The sequence below is a fragment of the Saccostrea echinata genome, unplaced genomic scaffold (genome assembly GCF_033153115.1).
Source record: "Saccostrea echinata isolate AGI-Se365-2 ecotype Australia unplaced genomic scaffold, CSIRO_AGI_Sech_v1 ptg000027l, whole genome shotgun sequence".
NCBI classification, from domain to species: domain Eukaryota; kingdom Metazoa; phylum Mollusca; class Bivalvia; order Ostreida; family Ostreidae; genus Saccostrea; species Saccostrea echinata.
Window position 1 is genome coordinate 9,035,126 of NW_026889776.1, and position 27,455 is coordinate 9,062,580.

At 34.6% G+C, this 27,455-nt stretch overlaps 1 protein-coding gene across 1 annotated transcript; it reads left to right on the top strand.

Moving 5' to 3' along the window:
* LOC133193472 (E3 ubiquitin-protein ligase arkadia-B-like) lies at positions 1 to 27,213 on the top strand. The gene is made up of 15 exons (XM_061329434.1): positions 1 to 89; positions 191 to 326; positions 577 to 663; positions 941 to 1,144; positions 1,299 to 2,526; positions 3,775 to 3,845; positions 4,480 to 4,772; positions 4,962 to 5,217; positions 5,501 to 5,677; positions 6,685 to 6,877; positions 10,474 to 10,639; positions 11,070 to 11,195; positions 17,034 to 17,129; positions 22,395 to 22,477; positions 23,259 to 27,213. Exons 1-15 carry the CDS (start codon positions 6 to 8, stop codon positions 23,383 to 23,385), a joined length of 3,327 nt encoding a protein of 1,108 aa, XP_061185418.1. The 5' UTR covers positions 1 to 5; the 3' UTR covers positions 23,386 to 27,213.
* Positions 27,214 to 27,455: the final 242 nt, after the last annotated feature.

Sequence of the window (27,455 nt, forward strand, 5' to 3'; positions counted from 1 at the left end):
GTGCAATGGACTCTGCTGTTTTGTCCCCTGAGGCCCCTCCATCAACCTCCTGGGCCCAAGAGAATCCATTCTCCCAGCTTAAGACTGAGGTATCTTACATCTGTACACATGTATTTAATGTTTCCTTGGCTTGTAGAGGATTGAATGCATTGTAACTGTTGATGGATGTTGATGTCATGTTTTCTTATAGAGTGAAGGAAGTAAGCCCGGTTCTCCTCTCCTTGCGGACGAAGCTTCACCTCTGCTTGTAGAAAATGGTCCCCTTTGTGGGCCCCTCCAGATACAGACAGAGGTACAAGCAGAGGTCATAGCTGAACAAACCATTGGTAAGTTTGGATGGTGCTCATTGCATCTACAGGCTTTAAAGAATGTACATAGATAGCAAAATGCAGAACATCAGTACATAAAAGCATATAAGAGCAATTAAAATCTTTCTGATTTTCAGGTATGCCATAGGTCAAATTTTACAAAGCATGACTGTTTTTTTTTTTTTTTAATTTGGTCCATTTATTTTTCTACAAGTCCCCATGCACCATTGATTGGACCTGTATAACTAATAATATCATTTTTATTAAGCAATCACTGAAGAAGATGACAGCTGGAATGAGGACAGTGATGTTGTTTCCATGGAAACCATGTCTTCTAATCCTACACCTGTACCAGGTATAAATAGAGTTGAACTTCTTTATCTTGAACATCAATGTAAATAGAATGTGTCGAAGTGAGATGGAAGTCCCAATCACATTTTCTTTGTATTAATCTTGAATCTTTGGATATCTCTGTATTTTCTGTTGAGATAAGAAGGTTTAACTGTATATCAAGCTTTAAAAACAAAATTAACTTGTCATGCTCCAACAATGTGTATGTACTCAATGTACCACAGAATACCCGTATCATCATAATGTGATATATGTACATTACCATGTGCCATTATTGATAGATGGAGGGGTGGATTTGGCAGTTGACAGAAACATGACAGACAACTTCAGATCCTACATGGACCATCTGTCTCATCTCTCCCCTGACCAGGAAAGTAATTCGTCACCATGGCAGCGACCTAACAACCACGGAAACACTGTAGATATGTGCTCTTCTTCAGATGAATCTTTGGATAGTAACCCGTCTACCCAGGGCACCAATGAAGGTCCATATTTTCAGTACTGAATTATAACATAACATATGACTATACAGGTTTTTTTTTCGATTTCAATAAGAATTCATTTAGAAATTTAAAGTTGATAAAAAGTCTTTTGAAAATGCAGAAATTTTCAAACAAATCTGGTAATATATTTGCACAGATGGAGGTAGTGACATGCTGTCTCAGGACAACAACGGGAGACCGAGCTTTATCAGACGATCCTTTGGGTCGTGGGGAGACGAGACAAATCCTTATGATGTGTATAACCCCCACAACCCATATGCCTTATTCAACCTTCCTACACCAGCCACTCATCAGCAACCCACCACATTTAATGGCTTTGATTACCGAACACAGGTGCTGCCACCACGTGAGCATGAGCGAGGGTTCAGGCGTGTTGGACGTCATCCATCACACACATCTACCCACAGTTCAATTAGGGAGAGGTCTGCTCCCAGGGAGATTGTTCCCCCAGTACCCACTGGTAGGGTGTCCCCTGGGATGCGAGTTTGCTCCCCACCAGCCATAGTGAGGGTGGGATCGCAGCCCCATGGAGACAATATTGTAGTGGCTCCCCTTTCTGAGATGGAGACTGTGACTTTAGGAATTCCAAATACTTCATTCCCAAGACCAGAGACTCTGCCAGGAGCTGAGACAGGTGACCCAAGAGCTCGTCTAGAGGACAGAATGGAAATGAATCTTGAAGTTGGAGATGATGAAAGGCAGACAGAGGCTGATCCAATATCATGTAACTCTAGATTTTGTGCAGGATCGTATCAGACTAGCCATAAGTCTACAGCAGGGTCTAGTAAGCATCGTCATCCTTGTCCAAACCATAGAGGTGGTCATTGGAGGAATCAGAGGATAGGTGGACATTCCTGTGCAAGGGTCACCCATGCCCACACACTGAATGACAGAAGTTCCCCATTCTGTGACCATTCCCTGTCTTCAAGCTCCACCCCCAGGGATAACTCCACAAGTGCAATAATGAATGGACAAAATGTACTGCAGGCTGAATCCAAACCTCAGAGGGAGCAGTTGATGGGGGCGACAGGAACGGTCAGTGTTCTGGAGCACAGGTCAGAGGGGGAGGGTCGAGAGGTCAGTGATTTACTGAGACCTGTCACTGTTACATATGAAAAGGAGACAGGTGCCCCTGTGGCAGGTTGTCGGAGTGTGAACATTCTCCATAGTGACAGTGAAGGGGAGGAGCTTGGTAGTATTGACCTGACCCAGTCTGACCTTGAAGAGAGGGGCACAGGAGAGGGAGCAGAAAGGAGACACTCTCCCATTGCCCCCATTCTTCCCTTTGACACAGATGACCATAGCACATCCTATCAGTCTGATGACAGTGATGTGGAGGTCATCCGAGTGGACAATGGGGAAAGGTAAAAGAACTAAATGTATCAATACAGGTAAACTTCGGTATCTCGACATCGGATATGTCGACAACCTGGGATATGTCGACGTCCTTCCACGGTCCCGGCAGAATTTCTATATAAATGATTTGCAAAAACTCTGATATATCGACCTCGGTAATGTCGACAACCCGGGTTATCTTGACAAATATTCTCAGTCCCAAGAGCAAAATTTACCTGGTATATGTCGACATCGGCAATAATGAATTTTCTGCTCTACTGAACCTAACTGTTTGTCAGATAGGGTCGCTCGTCACGCACGGACGACTCCAGGTATCTCAACGTTGTCAATTTAAAATTTCACACCTTTCACACCCTTGTTTTGACTGCACGCTGCTTAATTAATTCTATAGACTGTGTTTGTATGTGAATCCCAAGCCCCCTCGGTGTCTACGAGAAGTTAATTGCTTAATGTTCAGCTTGGGTAATATCATCGCTAAATCTACACGATTCTGCGTAAATGTACAGACGGTTATTTATATCGAAACCTAACATAACTTTTAAATTTGAAAAATGTAACTAAATTACAATGAATAACAAACACACTGAATAATTCAAAGTAAGGAATTAAAGATGTTTTAATGATCTTTTGAAGTTAAAATGTATGCAACAGGAAACAATCCAATTAAGGACACAATTGACAGAATCAGGCATAATTCATGCATCTGTAACATCACTACGTTAGTTTAAATACACAAATCTCTTTAAAAAATTAATTTTAATGTACATTCTTCCGGAATTAAATAAGAAAAAAATACGCATTTAATTTTTTCTGTATATCGGATGTTGACTTCATGCGGTTCGAAGTTTATAGAGCGCATTTCATATCCTGTTCTGACTAAAAGGCAAGTTACATGCGAATGCTGTGACTTTGTGAATTTAGAAAGATTTCGATAAAAAACGTTTTATAAAGAAGATTTTTAAGATAACTTCTTAGATTTTTAATAAAAATAGAGGGAATTCTGAAATATGTTGAGCTACAGTGTATATTGAAGTCATGTACATATACATTGCAATAAGCTTGTCTGTTTTGTATGCAATGAAATCTTGGACGTCAAGTCTCAACTCTGATATCTCGACACCTCAGATATCTCGACATTTTCCGATGGTCCCGTCGATGTCTAGATAACGAAGTTTACCTGTATATATTTTCAATTTAAGATTGATAGAAGCATATTAACAGCATAATTATTGTGTTATTTTTGTGTATACTTTTAGACTTGCTCGTACAATGCAGGATTCAACAGGGAGAGCGACAGTTGTAGTAGATCTCACAGAGTCTGATGACGGTAAGTCAAACTCGTTCATATTGTCTTCCTTCTGATAAACAGTGGATATACTCTGTGTTTTCAATTCAGTAAATAAAGGGAAACTTGATTTAGTAAGATCATTTCTCTTAGATGGATAGATATGAAATTTTTTACTCTTTTCTAGAAACTTTTCTTTACTTTGAAATGCTGATAATATAACTGAGTGGGTGATAAACTTAGATGCTTCAGACAATATATAGAGTATGAAAGTGAATATTGAGGTAGATGAAAAATGCAAATTAGTGTTTGCATCTTTCCTTGAATGACTCGATTCTACAGGTGAAAGAAATTCACTTAATTTGTTTTAGCTATTAAGAACAGTTTGACTGTCTTTTGTAAAGTTTTCTCAAGGTTTTACAAAATTAATGTTTATAGAATTATTTGTAGCTGGTCATTGCATCTTAATAATGGAAGACATTGTCATAGATGATCCTAATGACATTTCAAGTCCAGAACATGAAAAATATGATCTATGAGACTTGTATACATTAGTACATTATATCCAATTTTTGTTTGTTAGATATTGTAACTAATTTCAAACGGTAGACCAGTAAAATCACTAACTGATTAAAGTAAAATCCACTTAAGATTTTAAATTGCTTATGTATTTCAGACCAAGAAAATAGCCGATCCAACTTCACATCTTTCAATGTGCCCCGTACATCCCAACCTGCCCCAGTGGAAAATCGTCAACCTAGTGCTGCGGCCAGTTTTCCCTGTAATTCTGGTAACTCTGAGTCCGGTGCTGGGGCACCTGCTCCACAGACCTCAATGTTCCAGCCCATTTCCCGGGGGTACAGACAGCCCCCACCTGCTCATGTGCATCCTAACTTTGGTATGCCCATGGCACCTATGTGTCGATCTCATGACCATGGTCAGGCCTGCAGTGGGCATGGATGTAATCAGGTAAGAGAAGAGAAGGAGATTAAGAAATGTTTTTGAAAATGTTTGATTTCAAACCTGAATAATAATTTGGAGGGGGGGGGGGAGGATTAATGTTATTCTGCAGTGTATATACTAATGTTTGTACATGAACACATCCTTTTATGCAGCAATAAGTCTCATAAACAGTGATTTGAAACATTTTATTTACAGCATCCACCAGCACATATGCTTCCCTGTTCAGAACGTCTAGGCTGTGCTTTCCATGAGAATGGTCACCCCCATATGAATGTCAGCCATCCTAGTCACATGTCAGGGCCACACCCAGGACACGCCCACATGGGTGCCAGTCACAGTAACCATGGACACCCTTCTTCATTACCAGGACACCTGTCTCGTTCCCATGGTGGCATGCATCCTCACCCTCATCTACAGCGTCATTCCCATGGAGCCCAAGGATCTTGTGGAGGTACAATGTTACAATCATGGATTTCAGCTTAACCAACATCAGACTTCAGATTTAAGTTTGATAAGTGAGATTTTTGAACCAAGAAAATATCTCTTTTCTTTTTCCATATACCAAAAATTAGTTTTGCTTGTAAATTTAAAATTGTATTTCTGGGCTAAAGTGGAACATTTGCAAGTATTTCAGTTGTTTATCGATTATAATTAATCCCAATTTGTCTGGGATACAGTTATGTGCAGTAGACTTCCTTGACTTGTCAACTAAACTGAATGTTTTCTATTCCTAGCTAACTGTACCCATGGAATGGCACCTCATATGCACCATCCAGCTCCACCCCCACAACCGCCAAGAGCCCACATACACCATCACCACTACCACCCCCCTCCGATCCTCCCTGCAGGAGTGGTGCCCTTCCTGTTACCACAGCAACCCATGCCTGATATGTCAACTAGGAACATTGAGGGTCAGTACACAAAATTCAGCTTCCTATCAGGAAATAGAGAGCAGAGAACAATGTGCTGTGTTTTTGTCCCCCGCTTTCACGGAAGTGAGGGACATTAAATCTCATTTCATTGTCATTCCATCTGTCTGTCGCAAAAGCTTTAACCTTGGTCATAACTTTTGAATGAGGAAAAATAGAGCTTTCTAATTTCACATGTACATTACCTGTTACAAGATGTTTCCAAATAAACTATGACTTTTGACCCTATGACCTTGAAGATTGACCTACATTTCAAAAATTAACATTACTTTATCCTTGGTCTTAACTTTTGAATGAGAAGAGAGAGAGCTTTTATTTTACATGTACATTACCTGTTTCAAGACCTTTCCAAATGCACTATGATTTTTGATTTCCTGATCTTGAAGTTTGACCTACTTTTTAAAACTTTTATCATTGGTTAGAACTTTTGAATGAGAGGAGATAGGACATGTAGCCTGTGACAGGATGTTTCTGAAATTGCTCTGATTTTTAACCCCATGACCTCGAAGTTTGATCTCATTTTCAAAACTTTTATCATTGCTGGTAACTTTTAAAGGAGAGAGGATAGGACATCATATTTGAATTTATGTTTTAATTTAACTTGCAAGAATCAACATGTGCATACTATTTAAAGGGCTGAATGCATAATTTTTAGATTTGTTTGGAAGAGCATTAAGGGATTTTATACATACACTGTACATGTACTTTAAATATTCTTTAATATAACTCATGTGAGCTCTTGTTATTAGGCTTATGTCTCGTAGACTTAAAGAGTGAAACAAGCACATCAATTGCCAGTAAATGAAAATTGAATGGAAATTTCATGAAATTGTAAAGAAATTCCTCTAAATACTCAATGAATACTGCATAGAAACATGTATTAGCATGTAGCCATGTACCAATATATCAAATAAGAAATTTTTTGTTACCATTAGTATAAAGTACATGTATTTTATCCTCTAAATGTACATATTTATATAAATTTGTAGGAATGCCTTTGTTTCAACACAATTCAATCAGTTCTGCCAGCTGTTTACAAAATGGTGCCCCTCCCCCAATGATGAATTGGCCCAGATCTCAGCCTCAGATGACCCCCGGGCAATGTGGGGCATCCTTCACCAGTCAGCGGGCTACACCTAACCCCCATTCTCATCACCCACCAGAAGCTATGCCGACTTCTTGGTAAGATTAACCTTCATCTTGCTATGTAAGGCCAAGAAAAAAATTAAGCTATATTTTCTCAGGCACTGTTCCATTAGGTCAGTCTTTGCATGCTTTGATCAATTTTATTCACATATTGAAAAGAGGAATAAATCAATTTTCTATTTTTATGCCCCCATAATAAAAGATTCTGGGGCGTATAGTTTTGCTAAGTCCGTCTGTCTGTCTGTCTGTTTATCAGTAAAAACTTTTACTTTGCCAATATCTTTTGATCAGTTGGAGCTAGGTTTCATACTTGTGATAGGACTTTTCTTAAAGTACCAACATATTTGACCTCTTGATCTTGGAGTTTGACCTACTTTTGAAAAACTAACCATTGGTCAAAACTTTTGAATTGTAGGTACTAGGGCTTTTATGACAATACCTTTCCTTAAGTACCAACATTTTTTACCTCATGACTTCAGCTTGGATTTGACCTATTTTTCAAAAACTTTAACCTTGAACATAATTTCTGAGTGGTTGCTGCAAGGGCTTTCATATTTCACCATGTGTATTCCTTGTGACAAGACCTTTCTCTGGGTACCAACATTTTTTATCTCTTGACCTTGATCTTGGAGTTTGACTTGAATTTGAGAAACTTAAACCTGAGCTGCCATATGGGGGTATCAGTGTTTCACAAACACATCTTGTTCAAGTTGAAAACAAAAATTAAATGATTTTCTTTTTCCCCCGTACTTACAAAATAACAATTTTCAATGAAATACCCGGTATAATGCTTTTTATAATGATATTTAATCTACACACTAATAAATAAGAGTTGAGTCACATCATTATTAGCATCATTAAGCATCAGATAATATGAAGTACAAAAGGCTAAGATGAGTATCATCATCTGTTGACAAAAGAAAGAGAGGTAAACTGAAAAAGAGAAAAGAAAAAAAAAGAAAAACCTGCCTGTCATATATTGAACTTTTGGGCTGAGAAACTGAAGATTGTTTAGGGTGAATTCCATATATTGTGTGCCAAATGATTACATACTGGGTATATGATGTGGTTTGTTTGATGAGTTTATATAGGTCAGATAATGTAAGACATCTTTGAAAAGGTCACCTTCAACAAAGCATAGATATTTTGTTTAACATATTCGTGACATTTAAGAAAGAGTAAAGACTGCTTGCTGTAATTAAGAGGTTGATACCTAATTTTGTAACTCTAAACAAATTATACAATTCCTTGGTGTGCTATTATAAAATCTTGATATCATCATACAAACAAGTTTACAAATTAAATTGATGTAACCAAAAATTTAACCTATATAATAAGACATAAAGATCATAAAAGGTCATAAAAGACATAAAACAGATCACCACTTTACTTAGTAACTAAAAATAGAGATTTCTTCAAATACTTCTACAGTTTGGTCAGAGTAGACTTTGTAAGCAAAAGTAGACTACACTAATGTCCTGTTCACACGGATAGTTTATTTTGAATTAAATGTTACTGTGAATTAAACATGAAGTGCATTCACATGGAGAATTAAATGCGAATTAGATTAATTAATTTGAATAAATTTACTGTGGATCAAATTATTTCGCATTAGCTCCATATGAATGCTAAGCAAAGCTAATTCAAATTCAAAGGACAAAATAATGATGAATGACAAAATTAAGTCACGTGCCAGATGTTGGTGGTTAGATATAGGTACTTATACTATTTTTGAATGAAACCCCCCCCCCCCCCCCCCCAAAAAAAAAACTATGTTAAAAAATGTGCACAAATATTATGACATTGTGTCAAATGAATCTGTTCTACATAAGGTTACTTGATTTGAAAATGACATCATAATAGCCTTACTGAATAGCCTTAATGTAGAAATAAAGTTATAATGCCCATTAGTTTACTTTGCATTAACTGTCGTGTGAATGCAATTCGATTTGCGTTAGTTTTATTTGATTCTTTTACTTCAGATCAATTTACAGTAAAACTGGCTTATAGTGTACACCCTTATACATACATGTTAACTCTACTATTTAGGCGGAGGTCTACCGCTTTTTTATTCCATATCCCGCCTACCGCTATTATTTGTAAATCTACAGCTTTTCTACAAAATCCATTTTTGAGTCGCGTGGGTAGCGATTTTTGATCTCATCATAAAATCTGGATAGATATCGTCATGATTTGAACTGGGAACATTCTAACCTTTTTTTTATCCGATGTTTACACATATTTCAAACACGTGTTTGACAATGACAGGTGCACAAATTTTCGGTGATTACATTGGTTACGATGAATTTCGTCGACATCCCCGCCAAGAAAAAGGGAGATATAGTATTCTAGAAGTGGATGAAAACCTTTGACATTGTTCAGTATTGAGTAAAGTAAGAAAGGGAATCAACATTCATTTATAATACTTTTTTTGCATCTCTACTTTCGTTTTCAGTCATTGCGGGAAATCCAATTTTTTTTATGAAAGATAAGCACTAGTTTTAATTCTGAATTAGGCTAAATAGTGTAATTATTTGCTGTATTTGACAATTGAATGAACATTCAGAATTATTGCTTCCAGCTAGGCCATATCAACAAAGATCACTCTTCAAAAGGCTAAATAAGCAGCCATTCAAAGCCCAAATAATGAGCAATATGAAAAATATTTATATTTGTATATATAATTTATGTTAAAATTGTTTTTGTCTTCTTCATTGCAGTTGATATTTGAGTTTAATTATTAGTCCCCTACCGGTGAAACCGGAGGGGACTATAGGTTTCCTCTGAGTCTGTCCGTCCGTCTGTCCATCCGTCTGTCTGTCTGTCTGTCTGTCCGTCTGTCTGTCTGTCTGTCTGTCCCTCTGTCTGTCTGTCAGTCTGTCCCACTTGGTTTTCTGCACTTTTCTCCTAAACGCTTGCAGATATTGAGCTGATTTTTGGTATGTGAGTGTATCTTGATGAGTTACAGATCAAGTTTGCATTTCGTTCCGCTTCACTGATTTTTGACGGAATTACGGCCTTTTCAATTTTTAGGGGTTTTCCGCAATTTTCTTCTAAACGCTTTCAGATATTGAGCTGATTTTTGGTATGTGGCTTTACCTTGATTAGTTATAGATCAAGTTTGCATTTCGTCCCGCTTCATTAATTTTTGATGGAATTATGGCATTTTCAATTCTTAACAGGAACCAGATTACACTTGCCGGTAGGGGACTAGTATTGCTAATGCAATACTCTCAGAATGCTTGTTGCAGTGGTCAATTAAGGCAATATTTACATATATATCTTCTTAAATCGATGCCTAAAGCAACGCGTGCAATTCTACCTCTTTTGAGGTCTAAATCTCCCTCTTTTTCATCACATGTATGCTTATAACGAATTGACACTTACTGCGAAATGATTTTCATTCCCCATGACTTTTATATATATATTGTAAACCTAACAGATATAACAAATTATGCTTATAGCGAAGCAAAATCATCTGTTCCTGGCACTTCATTATAAGTGTGTTTCACTGTACTGGGAATCAAATAATTAAGTGATGTGAACAGGGCATATGATATATCTTTCTTTAGTAAAAGTACACACCAGTAGAGCTACAGTCTCATCAGAGACTTCTGTTTCTCGTTTTACAGTGGTCAGAACCAGATGAACCCAGGTCCTACACCAGGCCCTCCTCATCAGATGAACCCAGCTCCTCCTCATCAGCATCTACATCATCATCTTCATCATTATCATCATCCGCCAAGGATTCATCATTTCCCCATTGCTCCAGGGATGCCCTCAGACTTTGCTCCTATTGTAAGTAGCTTTACATGTTATACCCTCATGTATATTAAGCATTTACTTTCTAAAGTTAAGGCAAAGGTTTGCTGCTTAAATAAGGATTAGAAAAATAAAAGAGAACAACACCAAAATCTATGATTCTGAATTATTGTTGATTTTTCACACTGTCACTGTTTCCTATAAAAGGTTTTCAGCAGGTTCTAGGAGTGATTCTGCTTACAGCATTTATCTAGTATGTTAAGGAATCAGTTTGAAGTTTCTGTTTGTATTTTAGAGGCTCTGTTTACAGGTTCTATCTATGTCACAGTTTGTTAGAGAATCAAACCATAAAACAAGTGCAGTTTCTATCTCTTTATACTAATACAGAAACAAGAATTCAGAATTTCTTGTGTCTCATAAACATGACCATATATTTTACCAGTGTTCACTGATTGTGTATTCTCAGCATCAGATTCCTCCAGTACATCCGCACCCTCTACCAGCGTTTACATACCTGCCAAATATAAACCTCAACCGAAATTTCCAGCTGAGGATGGGACGCATGATGATGCCTCATAGACCGACTTACGAGGTATGATCTTAAACACACACTGAGGGGTTTAGGTTCCTCATTCCCAACACCCAGGACTAATCTGTAAGGTTTGATCATAAACGTACACATGGAGGTTCAAATTCCTCAATCTGAATGCCTATGGCTAACGTATGAGGTGTGATTGTAAATACACATTAGAGAGTTCAAATTCGTGATGCCTTATGCCCAGGACTAATTCTGATTCAGAAATTAGGAACACCAGAAAGTCTAAGGGATTTGCCTAATATTATTTTTGCAAATATGAAGTCATCAATTTAGATTTCAGTATAATTTTTTTTAGCTCATCTGAGCCAAAGGCCTAAGTGAGCTTTTTCGATGAAAATTTTTCCATTGTCTGTTGTTGTCGTTGTCATTAACTTTTCACAATTTCATTTTCTTCTCCAGAACCATTGAGCCAATTTCGACTAAACTTTTACCAAAGCTACACTTTTCCTTCACTTGTTGGCCATATTTATTTATCTGAGTTTACTGTATTGTGTCTGGGACGGATATATATATATACAGTCAAACTTGTCATAGCGGTCACCTTTATCCAGCGGTCACCTGTCCTATGCGGTCATTTTATTTCCTCCCAATGAATTTTCCTATATAATGTAACTCTATTGAGCAGTCACCTGCGTAACGTGGTCAGCAGTCATCAAATTTCATGTAAAATTGCCGTTTTCCCTGGTATATAGTGGCCATTTTGTCCGATCACGTGACCAGATCTCAAGTCAGGTGACTGCCAATTTTTGTCACAAATGTAATTAATTGGTCTTGTGTAGCGAGATCATGGGAAAAAAATTGGCCTTATTAAAACCATTTAAAATATTGGATTATTTATTTTTTTAACAAAACTAAACAAGGGTACTAGTGACCGAAAAGGTTATGAGGAAAAGGACTTATGAGAATCTTAATCTTATTGAATTGGAATCTGGTTTAAAAAATACTGAGTGATACACAAGGCATCCTTATTTATCTATTAATGAAAACAATAATTAGGTGTTTCCTAATTATTAGTTCATGTTTGGTATGCCCGACTCCGATAGGTGTAATTGCGTAAACGCATGACAGGCTGTTTTTTACACATAGGAAATGTATTATTTGTAGAAACCCTAATTAACTGTTTTGTATACTGAATGTGTGTCCTGATTATCTCGTGATTTTCAACTGGGTAAGACAACCGTTAGGATTAGTCACGCTTCATTGCTCACAACACCTGTGAATTTGATATCATTTGTATTATGCACTGCTTTGATAAACTGAGAATGTAATGACTTGTCTGTTTATTACACTACTATTTATGTATTATTAAACATACAATTATAAGGACTAACTAAACTTGTTTTTTAGAGGCAGTTTAGATAAAAAATACATTTTATTTTATTCATGACACAACATGATAATGTATCTTACAATAAAAGAAAGTTTTGTAGTTGTTTGGAGGGAGGATGATGCAATGTCCTAGTAGACTCAATATTTTTAGTTGGAGTCATCAAATATATCTTGAACTTAATCTTGAGACTATTTAAATTTAGAAAAAAAATCTAACTGAGACCATTGATGTCCAAAACACATCTCTCTTTAATATTCTATGATGTAGTATTTTAAGACACAGAACTTACATAAATTAGAAAAGAATTTTTCTTGAAAAAGATTAACCTCTTTTCAAAGGTCACCTCTCTATAAAGGTCACTTTTAATGGTTCCCGCAGGTGACTGCTTAATACAGGTTTGACTGTATATATACAGGGTTAGAAACTCCCTAAAATTACAACTCGCAAATAATTGCGAGTACCAAGAAAGTGAACTCGCAATTTTATAAGACTACTCGCAATTTTCATATAAAGTTAAATTTATGTAAATTAAATATGTAACTTAAGGAAAAAGTAACTACTGTTCAATACACAAAATACAACTACAGTGTGACTTTTATTTAAATTACTGATTTAAATCAAAAGCATTGTGTTCTGTCATATTATATATTATATTTTTGCTACAGTTTCAATGCAAAAAAAAATCAACTCGCAAGTTTTTGCGAGTTACCTAATTTTTAACTCGCAATTTAGGAATTCTAACTCGCGTTTTGTGAGTTGTATATAGTGAATTTCGAACCCTGATATATATATATATATATATATATATATATATATATATATATATATATATATATATATATATATATATATATATATATATATATATATATATATATAGCTTTCTGCATCTAAAACAATTTAAGTTTGGAAGTTATTTGAATGAATATATGTATTTTTTTAAAAAGTCATATTATGTCAATAAAAATGAATACACATGATCAGGTGAAAATGCACATGGTAATCAAAACCTTTGACCCTTGTGTTTTGATTGATCAAAAACAAGTAACAATGGCTTTTACAATAAATACAGGTCATTATTTTCAGATTTTAATGTAAGATAATGATAATTAAAATAATTGAATGACAAGTACCACTTGTAATTACTGAATGACTATGTATATATTTATCTACTGGTAGTCTAGACTCAAATTTCAAAATAAATGAAAGAAATTAAAAGTTTTATTGAAAACTTACTGTCTCTTGAATTCACGGATTTATCAACACCGTGAATATATAGAATTTTTACACCACGAGTTATTTCCCCTGTACAGTATTTGGCTGATACCAAAACAAATAGTTTTAAAAATAGAATATTACCAGCTAAGAACACTCTGTTTGGAATTGGAAATTTTCCTCACAGGGAATTTCTATAGGTGATTCTTTAAATCCTGGGCATGTGAAAAAAAAATGAATCCCCAAGAAGTGCATATTGATATACAACATGTACACTCATAATTTATAGATAAGGTAAATATTTACTAAAGACAAGTTTATGCAGTTTTGTTTGTCATTCATTAGTTCATCTCTGTAATTAACTGTCAGACTACCTTTCAGTAACTTGATCAAATTGTAAATCCTACTGCAAATGCTTTATATTTTTAATTCATCTTTGATAACAAGTTGACAACAAGATACACTGTACCTAATACACCAGATTTTTGATTCCCTTCAACTGTGTTGCCATGGTTACTAAAGATAAATTAATTTGTTTTTTTTCTTCAAAATTTGCCTTCTCAGTTTTGATCTCATAGTAATAAAACTTAGTGCAAAAAAGAAAGAACTAAAGAAAGGAAAAATCTAAGTGTTCCCTGCATTGTTGATACATGTAGCTGTTTGTCACACTTGTATTCTCCAAGGCACTATACTGCAGGTTTGTGTCACATGAGTCCAGAGTTCCAGTTCCATGTGGAACTGAGCTGGTCATATCAAGAGAAACTCATGATACTCAGGTGACATCAAAGAGGGCCGCTTATTGAGATTAACAAATGTAACCAAAGTGTTTCTAAAACTGTTAACAGAAAAAAAAAATAACAGAAGAATTTGTATATTATGATGTTATTCTCTTATTTTTGGATTTTTAAAAAAAAGCATTATGGTGATGACTTATGAATGTTTCTTTGGCTATGAAATATAGTTTGAACACTTACTAAAAATTATTAAGAAAAAAAATAAAGGAAATACAAAGGTATAAAATTATATGAATATGTACACAATATCAGACCTACTCCTTAGTTCTGGCTATATCTATACTTTATATGGATGTACATGTACAAGTAAAAATACACAAATCTATGAATCTGACTGAAAAGGTTAAATCCTACCAATGAATTACAAATTTGAGAAGATAAAAGCCAGATCTTGCTGACAAAGTCATCTGACATACTGTGAAACAATGAAAAGGATACCAGTATGTATTCTTCAAAATTGGTTATAACAAAGAGGATATGATGACAGTAAACTATTTGAGGAGTATAAATCAGTTTGGTATAACTGATAGTTAGTCAAATCAGAATTTGTTCAATAAATTTCTCGTAAAAGAGATATCAAGAAGGGTTTTTTTGACCAAAAAAAACTTGATTATAAGTGTAAATTTGCTTTATCCTTGTTCCCTGGAAATGTAGTGTTGAACTATTTTCTTTCAAGAATGTGATAATTTAATTGCAGTATTTATCAAATGTCATGTCCTGGATAGGTAAGAAAAGGATTTTTAAATAAAGATTGTCACAAAGCTGACTATTGTTTTCTTTTTTTCTTTTTTTTTTTTTTAGCTCACCTGAGCCAAATGCTCAAGTGAGCTTTTCTGACATCATGTCTGTTTTCTGTTGGCATTGTTACTGTGGTAAACTTTTCACATTTTTCTCTTCTTCTCCAGAAACATTGGCCAAACTTCAACCAAACTTGGCACAAAGTTTCCTTGGGTGAAGGGGATTAAAATTTGTTCAAATGAAGGGTCATACTCCCTTCAAATGGGAGATAAAATGATATGAGTTAAATTTTATGAGGAATTGTTCAGATGTTGCGGGGACCCTCAAAAACTTTGCTTTATCCATAAATTCACTATTTATACAAATCAAGCTTTATTGTATTTAGGGGAAAACTTTTTAAAAATTCTGCAGAAGTGTAAGTAATACTAAATGTTTAGTCACATTGATATTCAGAATCCTTATGTTTTATGGATTCAAGTTTGTTTATTAATAAGCCATGACCACTTGAGGATAGGATGGGGTCATATTATGGGGGAAAATTTTTTTCAGTGGATTATAATTGGGGGGGGGGGGGGGAAGACTTAGAAAAATCTGAAGAAGAACAGTAAGGCCAAGGTGACTCAGGTGAGCGTTGTGACCCATGGGCCTCTTGTTTTCAATTTGAAGGTATTTTATGACATCCAAAAAATTAAAAGTGGTGTGCAAACCTTTGAAAGTTATATGCTAAAATGATGTGTATGTCATAGGTGTTAAAAAATGAAGTTTCATCCAGGAATTGTACCTTGGGCCTCTGGTGTGCCATGCCAGTGCTTTAACCATTGAGTCATTGACACTCAATAAATTGTCTGATATTCTCATACCTGTTAACCTGGTTATATATAATATATTGTTCATCTTCCTCAAACTAATGAAGTTAAGGAATGTTGATTAATGTCCGCAGCGCAGCGGATCTGTTTGTGGTTGTGTAAGAATGTGCACATGGGGAAATGAAGCGTTCATATTTTTATTGTTTTGATAGAATACTATAGACGGGGAAATTTTCATCCCCATTTTTTTTTCACCCCTTTTGTTGCCCTCATCACAAAATTTAAAAGGGGCAAATTCAAAGTAAAAATCATTATCTAACTAAAACAGGGCAAAATTGTTTGCAAGTGTGAAAGGGTGAAAATAATATGGGACAAATATAACCCTGTATACAGTAATTCCTTATTGATAGCATGCACAAAAATTATGAAACAATTTTAAAAATTGTTTTATATTACATGTGTATGTGATATTTATTGTCATTAATGCGTTTCAGTATTTCTGTCATTTTTAATCAGATATTAATTTTTGATTGTACAAAAGTGTTCCCTAGAAAGGGAATGTGTAATGTAGAAGTCTTAATTAAGCAACTCGATACAAGTTTCCGGATAATTACAGTACTTAAATAAAGAGAAAAGTTGGGACTAAATTTTGTTCTGAATTTGCTACAGATGCTACTGACCCAACTATATATTTTTTGACTCTTCACATTTATTGTGATGTCCAAATTATTGCACTGTGCAGCATCACCTGCAGAAGTCATTGACAACATGATCAGCATGTGAATAGTTTGCTGTCGATCTGATGCTTTGCCTCAATATATTATATTGTGATTACGTTAGTTAAAAGTACTACACTGAATGTTTTTCTGTAAGTGATAATTTATTCCTCTGAATCAGTAAGGTTATTAAGGGCTTTGCACAAATGGCTTTAAACAGTGCTATTTTACAGGAGCTCTTGAGTTTGGAGGAAAGACTTGGTAATGTGAACCGAGGGGCCACTCAGGATATCATTGAGATGAACACTCTTCCATACAAGTACAAAAAGGTGAGTCTCGGGACAACCCGCTCTTTGTCAGCTTGAGTATTTATTTGGTTTAAATAAAGCATTGCTAATGATATGTAAATTATAAAACTAAATGTTGTTCACTTTTGAAAGGCATTGATTTTTAAAATAATGAATTACCAATTCTAATGGAAAATGATGAAATTAGTCATTTTCCTTGATAAAAGTTGGAGATAAAAAGGAATGATTTATTGGAATTATCATATTTTCTCTGGAATTTACACAATTTCTGGTAGAAACTTTTTTAAAAAATCCCAAAACCTGTAAGTGACATAAAAGATGCTTAGTATAGGAATGAAGAAATTCACATACTATTAGTGATTTTTAGTTTTTATATCTGGGATTACTTTGAAGAAGTCTAAAATCATGCTTGTCTTACTAAGAAGAACCCAGCAATAATTGTTTTATGACTATATGATATATACTTGTTAAGCAAACCCTGCCATCTTTCTTCATTGTTTACATCTGTGAACACAGTGAGAAGCAGGAATAAAATAAAAAAATAATAACCAGTTCTAATAATTTGGAATTTCAAGATTATTTTATTTTTGGTCCAATATAGAAAAAATGTTACGATCACCTGGGGGTTTGGGTGCAGGTGAAATAACTTGTCATAACTTATCATATCAATTTGAAAGTTCTCGATCTAGTTTTGGTTCAATGTACCAAAAAAAGACAAAAAAAAAATAAACAAGAGACCCAAGGGCCTTAACTGTCACCTGAGTATAATGTAACAATCCATAGATTAAAACAAAATAAGCTGATAAATAAAGCTATGTTGCCCAAAAGCAAGAGAAATAGGATAAACAGGGATCAGCAAAACATTAATTTTGTACTCAATAACAGATCTTAAAGTTGATCTATTTATTTGCCTGTATTTTCCTTCATTTGTCACTGTCCTCATGTGGACTAAAAAAACATGAGTTCTAGAGCACTGTTAGTTAACACATTTTATTCCCCCCTTGAATTGGCCTCTCTTGGTCTTTAATAGATTATTTATTGTACAAAGATATGGTATTTTTGTCCCATTTTCGTTTATCTATTACTTAAAAGTTAACCTGACCATTAAAAACTATGAAAGTACTTTTGTATTAAAGATTATAAAATTTCTTGTATAATTCTGTTATTCAATTGACCTTAAAAGTTACATTATTTACATTTAACTATTATAGGTGAATAGCAAAGGAGAATAATTTCTTTCAGTAGAAATTAATAAATTGACCAAAGGGTACAGAATTCAAAATGTGGTAAAAACACCCCTGCTTACTTCAACTTTATATACTCTATTTGCCTTTTAGATGCCCAGGAGCAGAGAAGAAGATTTTCTAGGAAATAATTCAATTTTTCTATAGATTCAATATACCGGTAGCCCCACCCGAATACCAAAGCTCTGACCCAGGGGCCAAGATATTCACAATTTTAGAAGAGGCACTCTTGTTCATCATAACTATGCACTTTTTATGTTTCCTTAATAACAATGGCCAGAAAAGAATATTTTAAAAGAAATAATGCATTTCTACTATATATTCAAAAGAGCTCACCCTAACACCAAAATCCCTGACCCTGGTTATGAATTTCAACTTTTCTGAAAAGATTTCCTTGCTCATCAAAACCATGCAATTAGTTTTTCTGTTAAATATCCTGGGGCAGAGAAGAAAATTTTCAAAAAAAAAAGCATTTCCAATATATATTAAATAGTCCCCCCCCCCCCCCCCCCACCACCACCAACATGAACACCCTGCTCCTGGGGCCACAAATATCACAATTTCAGAAGAAGAGGCATCCTTGATCATCATAGCCATGCACTTAGTTTATCTGCTAAATTCCCAGGAGCAGAGGAGAAGATTTTTATGCCCTCACCATGAAATGGCAGGGGCATATAGTGTTACCCTGTTCCATCATTCCCTCATTCTGTCATCCGTGATTTTTCTACAATTTTTAAAAGGGGCCTTGGCCTTTACAATTGGGAAAAATCATTGACATTTGTGTAAAATTGGGAAAAATCAATAAAATTGTAATTAACCTTAATTAAAGCTGAACACGACTCATAAATAGGAAATTTTTATATTGAAGTTGGGGGAGCTTATGTAATACCCTCGGCATCGGCGTCCCAGGTTAAGGTTTTTGGAGCAGTTTTCTTTTCAAGTACTTCTATGGCCTATATTAGTCAGAGATGCATGGAGGATGCTTCTAGTGTTTTTTATTGTACCAGTCAAGGTTTCAGATGCTGCAATTTCAGCTAAAGAATGACCAGGTTAATGTTTTTGGAGCAGGTTAAAGTTTTTGGAGCAGGTTAAAGTTTTTGGAGCAGGTCTCATTTCCAAGTAACTATAAGCCCTATATTGACCAAACTTGCATTTATGATACATCTAAGGATGCACACTACTGGACTTGCTTCGGATGCTGAATCTGACCTATATTTTTCGGATGAGTGACCAGGTTAAAGTTTTTGGAGTAGATGTCATTTCCAAGTATCTAGTATAAACCCTATATTGACCAAACTTGCATGGATGATACATCTAAGGATGTACACTACTGGACTTGCTTCGGATGCTGTATCTGACCTATATTTTCCGAATGAGTAACTAGGTTAAAGTTTTTGGAGCAGATCTCATTTCCAAGTAACTATAAACCCTATATTGACTAAACTTGCATGGATGATACATCTAAGGATTCACACTACTGGACTTGCTTTGGATGCTGGATCTGACCTACATTTTCCGGATGAGTGTGACCAGGTTAAAGTTTTTGGAGCAGATGTCATTTCCAAGTAACTATAAGCCCTATATTGACTAAACTTGCATGGATGATACATCTAAGGATGCACACTACTGGACTTACTTCGGATGCTGGATTTGACTTACATTTTCCGGATGAGTGACCAGGTTAAAGTTTTTGGAGCAGATGTCATTTCCAAGTAATTATAAACCCTATTTTGACCAAACTTGCATGGATGACACATCTAAGGATTCACACTACTGGACTTGCTTTGGATGCTGGATCTGACCTACATTTTCCGGATGAGTAACCAGGTTAAAGTTTTTGCAGCAGATCTCATTTCCAAGTAACTATAAGGCCTATCTGAACCAAACTTGCATGGATGATGCATCAAGGGACGAACAATCTCAAAACTTGCTTCGGATGCTGGACTTGACTTACATTTTCTGGATGAGTGACTAGTTTTAAGTTTTCAGATAATTCTATTCCCAAGTAACTGCAAGCCCTATCAGACCAAAATTGCATAAATGTTGCATCTAGGGATGCACACTCCTAGATTATTAGTTTAGTGTGGGACTTTGCCTTACTTAAAGACAATATTCATTGAGGTGAGCTCTGTAATTTCTGATTACCTATGTTACTATCTATGATATCAGCACCTGGGTATACTCCTTGCATTTGTTACACCCGACTGCTTTATTGTCATGGGTATTGGCGTGGCATGGCGACCCACGTGTTCGTGCTGGTTATCTTGCATTACCTTTGTTTACATTTTATTGCAGTTACATGTATTTGTGTTTGTTTGTATACTGCACTGACCTGTGCAACTATTGTAAGTTTCTTTGATATCTTACTTTCCTGCATAAGAAGAAGTATACAGTTATTTTTTCGTCGCTACTGAGTGCTGTATAGCATACGTCCGTCTACACAGGTGACGACTGATTACACTGAACAGTGACTAAGTTGGCCGACACATTCCTTTTACGAATCGTGTTTAGCTTTAAAAGATAAAATAAAATATATAAGTAAATGTTACATCATTTATTAAATTTATTTGCTAGAAAATAACAAATTAGACACAGTTCTACATTTTTAACTTTTTAAAAAAATCTTTGAAAGTTGTCCTATATTTCAATTTTTTTGCCATAATAGTAGACATAAGAGAAAATCCTTCTCGTAATAGCAATTGAAGATGGGATAATCTGACATGATTAATGACAAATAATTTATTTTTCTAACAAATTATTAACTGATTAAAGCTTTATGAATTACCCTTATCATATTGCCGCAATTTCTCTGCAGTACTAGTTGCATCTGCCGGGTGTAGAAACTGTTTGATTTTTGTGGAATCAGGGATGCATGTTGTAGAACTACTACTAGTTTGATTTACAAATAAAGCTATGTTTTGTCAGTTCACATGCATCTTTCCACAACATATGTGTTTCTACAACTTGTAAATGCACAAAATAATCTGCTATTCCTCACCATTAATTTAAGAGTCTGCATGACCAAGAACAATAGCGTTTCATATTAGATAAGTCATACGTAAAAATTTCAATATAACAAAAACAACAGCAAATTTATTTTGGGGGAAAAAGCAACTGAAATTGGGAAAAAATCAGTAATTTTTGAGAGGGGAAAGGGCCGATATTCAGACCTAAATTGGGTGTAGAAAAATCACTGGTCATCATTCACTTTCCGTTCATTATCTCTGCAACAGTTGCACACATTCAACTCAAATTTGATATATGGATAAGTCATAGGAATATGCAGGTCAAGTTCGAATTTGGTCATGGTCAGATGATTTCTGACAGTTATCCCTCAAAATTTAATAATTATTAAAAATATTAATTTTTGAATATAAATTTAAAATCAAATATTGCATTTGAAATTTTGGCTGCTTGCGGGGTATTCCTGGTGTTAATGACACATCTAGTTTAAGAAATAATGCATTTTCACTATAAATTCAATAGAGCCCTGCCCTAGCACCAGAACCCCTGACCCTGGGCCAGGAATTTCACAATTTTGGTAGAGGGCTCAATGCTTATTACAATCATGCCAACAGTTTGACTGCTTGATGTCAAGGAGTAAAGAAGAGGATTTTTAAAGATAGCACTAATTTTGATGGTTTTAGCCCTACCCCTCTGGCCCCAGGTGGGCAGGGACAATGAAATTCAAAAATTTTGTTTCCCTTCACCCATAGATGCCATATGCTAAAATTGGCTGAAATTGGTTTAGTGGTTTCAGAGAAGAAGCTGAAAATGTTCAATGTTAACACACGACGGACGATGATGGATGAAAACAGATAGCAGTAGGTCACCTGAGTTTACTCAGGTGACCGAACAAAAAACAATAAGCATTATTAGGCCATGGTCCTCTTGAACCACTTTGTTACCTAAGCTGTCCTTTGAGATGGTTACCTATTTTTAAGAAAGCCAGATGTTAACATAAGCTGCAATGAGCACAAAGGAACTAGAAATACTTATAATGAATTGGTGAAATAATTAATGAATGGCCTTGATATTGTAGATGAAGAAGGATGGGGATGATGACCAACAAGAGGAAAAGTGCACAATTTGTCTGAGTGAGTTTGAAATGGAGGAAGATGTCAGGTAAATGTCACACCCACCTTTTTTTTTTTTTATAAGTTTTTCTTTGGCAACGAATTTCAATAAAGTTTGGTGACATCAGCATCTGTAGGATCAAAACAATGCTGAAGCATGATTGGATAAAAACAGGGCCTTATTTTAAATGAATAAGAACATGTACATAATAGCACTTAAAATAGGACAGGCAAGAAGCAGCATTAAGGTGCTACAAATATGATTACTGCTAACATAAGTGTATTTACAACTGTATAATATTTTTAAGAAAGATATACATATTTTCATTATCAGTAAAACACATGTATTTTACTATAGAAATCAATAGAAAACAGAAAATAGTTTTCATATCTTTTACTATTCTTATGTATCGAATTCATACCAATTAAAACTTTATATTTTCTTGGGGGAAAGGAGAGGGTACGTATGTGAATGAAGTACCAACCACAAAATTTTTACGATATGAATCTAATGTGGTTGATTTTACAGACGTTAAACATATTGAAAGATTAAGTGGTAATTAGTATTTTAAAATTCAGTGACGTTTAAAGGACAAAATTTTATACCCCCTTGTCAAAAAGAGTTGTAATTAAAATCAGTCTGACAGTATATTATTGGTATTAGAATTATTAAACACTTATGCTAAAAGTCTACTTTGCATTTAAAAAAAAAAACTTAAGGAAAATTGCCAAACATGTTGCATTGTGATTGTGTAAAATGTAGTTGGAAATCAAGAGTTAGCATTCATCTTAAGTGGTTTTGTTTGGTAATTTTGTTTTCTCTTTTCCAGACGACTTCCATGTATGCATTTATTCCACATTCAGTGTGTAGATCAGTGGCTGACAACAAATAAAAAGTGTCCTATCTGTCGAGTTGACATAGAGGCTGGAAGCAAGGGACACATTGCACATGAGTGACAGTCAAAAGTGACTTATAATGGATTGACAGCTGAAGGGGTGTGACTTACCAAATATTACAGCTGAAGGGGCATGACTTATCAATGATTGAAGCTGAAGGGGTGTGACTTACCATGATTGACAGTTTAAGGGATGTGGCTTATCAGTGATTGACAGCTGAAGGGGTGTCGCTTGTTGGTATTGAGGAGTGAAAAGGAGCCTGTTTTATCAACAAATTAAATGAGCCTTTACACATAGCCGAAAGTGCACTGTGTGTTACTTGTAATGTAAAATTGATTTTTTTATGATTGTGGCTTATATTCTAATGAAAATGCCAAAAAGTTTAAAAGAATTTTTTGAAAAATGAAATACCATATATACTCGCCTATAAGTCAGTTTTTTGGGAGTTAAACTTTAGTCCAAAAATCTTTGTCCGATTTATATGCGAGTTATAAGAATATTGGTATTTTAGTGGGTCAATCTGTCTAATATAAGCTCAAAAAAATACAAGCGACTTATAGGCAGACCGACTTCTAGGCGAGTATATATGGTAGTCTCAAATTTCTGTTAAATATTTGCTGTTAAGAGTATACTTAGAGAATGGTGTTATTTTTTTTACATACATTTATGATAATTCCGCACCTACTAACAAGTGAACTGAAGTGCTACCTTACTTAACCGCTGTTCTTGTAATCATAGCTTTATACAAATTCCTCTTTATAAATGACTAGAAACCTGTACATAACAGTTTGAGTTTTCTTGTAATACTTTGGATTCATGCTACAAATGTTGAAAAAAAAGATATACTAACCTGTGTAGTTAAGAAATAGTGATTGCTAGGTATCTACAGTTTATAAACAGAGTGTTCTATAGGCTTACTGGAGGGCTTCTTAGTTTATTATTCATTGTTCAATCGTTACACAAATGTTCCACAATGCCCAGCTTTGAAGTAATCATGTGTAATTGAGGTTTTTGCCTATACATGTATGAATCAATATTTACATGAATTTGATTAACTGCATTTAATTCCTTTTATTAATGGCTGTTGATTTGTTATTAAGAGGTGCTAATTAATTAAGATATAATTGATATTCACAGAATTAATATCACTAATATAAGAGCACATTTTTTGCATCCTTAATTGCTTAAGCTATTATCACCCACAGTTTGTCCATGGTGTCATGTGGTTTGAGGAGTTGAACTGGTCAAATCTGGTTTGAGTCTTTAGGCTATATGGACACCTGTGATTTGGGTCTTCAGGCTATTGTCACCTGTGATTTGGGTTGTAGGCTATGGACACCTGTGATTTGGGTCTGTAGGCTATGGACACCTGTGGTTTGGGTCTTTAGGCTATGGACACCTGTGGTTTGAGTCTCTAAGCTATGGTCAGCAGTGATTTGGGTTTGTGAGGTATGGTCACCTGTGGCTTTGGTGTTTTTTTCTGTCCCTGTCACTTGATTAAGATGTATCACTTCATGTGTAGAAATATTTGCCTTATATGTTTAGTCTTCCTACCTCTTAACATCACAGAGAAATGATGGCCCCCATTATATCTGCATTTTCTTGTTCACCATGGCAAATTTAAATCAGACAAATCAATAAACTTCGTGCAAGTTCTAAAATTGCAGGAATGGTTATCTGACAATTCAAAGGCAGATATTGTCCCAGTAATGTAGCAGTAATTTTAAAAAAAAAATTGCGTTCTATTTTTAAGCATGATGCAGTTATTGGTCTGGTTTTACAGATTGTTACATACTTGTGTAGATTACCTCTCAAGTTTATAAATTCCATTGAGAAAGTAAGTTTGAATTCAATTTAAGAATATGTAGTAAACAATATATACCTCTTTTGCATATAATCAAATTGGGTAGAGAGGCTGTTCAGAATTGGGTAGGGAAGGGTACAGTAGACCTGCCTCCCAAATATTCAGGCCTGTCCTTGCTTTGTTGTTTCAGTGTTTACTAATTGGAAGTCTTGATAGTTTTTATCCCTGAATATAGGTTAATAATATCTGTATGTTCTTTTGTATGACTTTTGCCATCATTGGAAACCACAGGTTTTTAATCCAATTGCTCTCTCTCTCTCTCTCTCTCTTGGGGCTTGTAAGGATTAGGGCTGTGTATTGAGCAAAAAATTTTGGTACGATACAATACGATATTTTGTAAAGCATTATGCAATATATTGGATTCTTTAACAAGTCTAACAAAAAAATCTTTTAAATCATTTAATGCATAAATTTTATAAAAACTGAGTGTTTTATAACCATTTTGAAGTTCTTGTCTCACTGTCATGATAAAGTACATTTCAAATTTAAACTTTTAACTGTAAAACCAACATTTTACAATATAGTTGTCTATGCATTTTGTAATAATTATTAAAGATTTGTGATCTCCTTAATGTTTATATCATTATTGATCAGTTTTAATTCAAAACAGTTAAATATAATCTTTGGTGAATGAAATTCCCAACTTTTTCAAAGAATTTTAAGAAACACTTCCTTCCCGATATGTATTGAAAGTTATGATACGGTACATTCTTGAATATTGGTACGTATCGATATATCGATATATTGATACAGCCCTAGCAAGGATGGTCTCACCACCTGTGATAAATTGCTTTGTTTCCAAGCTTGTATTTATTTTTGAATGAATTGATTTGTAATCAATGTATGGGTTGTCAATAAAAAAAATATCTGAAGTTCAACCTTCATGTTTTATCTGACCTTCAGATTTTATTACCCCAATAAAAGTATTGTTAGAAATATAACCTTTAATAAACACCTTATTTTGTTTTTTATATGATGGTGATTGCAGTGTACCCATAGTTGTTGTGGTATAGCTAGTGATTTTAATATCAAAACTATATGGTTATGGGTAAACACAATTCCTACTAGTATTTATGTTTGGTAGAGTTGAGATTTGTACCACATCTGGTATATGTATGCATGTGATGTATTCTTCCTGAAATCTTCATTTCCAGGAGTGAATGTTGGGTCCTTGCCAATGTCTATCAGCTATCAATAATCTGTGTAACATTTTAGCTTATTTCATGTTATATGCTATATATTGTAAGATCATTATGAATTTGTTGTGCAGTTGTTAACATTTCTATGGGATTTGTTTTGAGGAGGCGTAGGATTTGTGCATTCAGGGTCTAAATAGTCAAGTATTCGAATGTGTCCTTCGATATGGTATTTAGGTGCCATAAATTTTGAAGAAAAAAGTTCAAAGCAAAAGATTTTTTAGTTATTCTAGGGTAAAAGTTGTAAAAACTCAGAGTGATTTCTTGGATTAAAATCTTATTTTTTATTTGAATATTAATATTAATTTTGTAGTGCGTAATTTCTAGGTTAAGTATCTGTTAAGAATTTAGACAAGTGTCAGATTTTCTAATTTTTTTTTTAATTTTAATAATATTAATATATACTGTTAAGATTCTTTGATTGTTTGTATATTAACAAAGTTTTACTCTCAATAATTGATAATGGTTAGAATTTGTGACAGCTTGTTGTGCTTTCCTCATCTGTATAGCTGTAAGTAGGAATTGAAAAAGGAAAATTTTAATATATGATATGTTAACATCTTATTATAAATGTTTGTGTAAATTACAAAATGATCCAGCCTTCTAAAGGCATAAAATTATAATGATGTTAATGTGCATTAGATAAAATCAACAGAGATTATAAATTTTCACTAATTCATGTATATTTTCTTGTTAATGAACAGCTTATTATTATATACACACTTTTACTGTACCCCCCCCCCCCCCCTTTTTTGTGATCTGTTTGTGATGTATTTACATTTATATATTGTCAATTAACATGTCCAAATAAAAATACCTATTTGATAATGATGAATTTATACCCAACAGCAAAGTTGATGGAGATTTATTTTCCTTTGACTGTTGCAACTATGAGTATTTTTTATGCTCATCTTTTTGTGTCTGTCTTTCCATCTGTTTTTTTATGTTCGGGTACCTTGAATGCTTTGAGGTATAGAATGATTAAACTTTATTTGATGTACATTAGAAGAAGGCAGGTTATATGGCACTCCCAATTTTGGAGAACAGATAAATCACAAATGGTGTTGCCT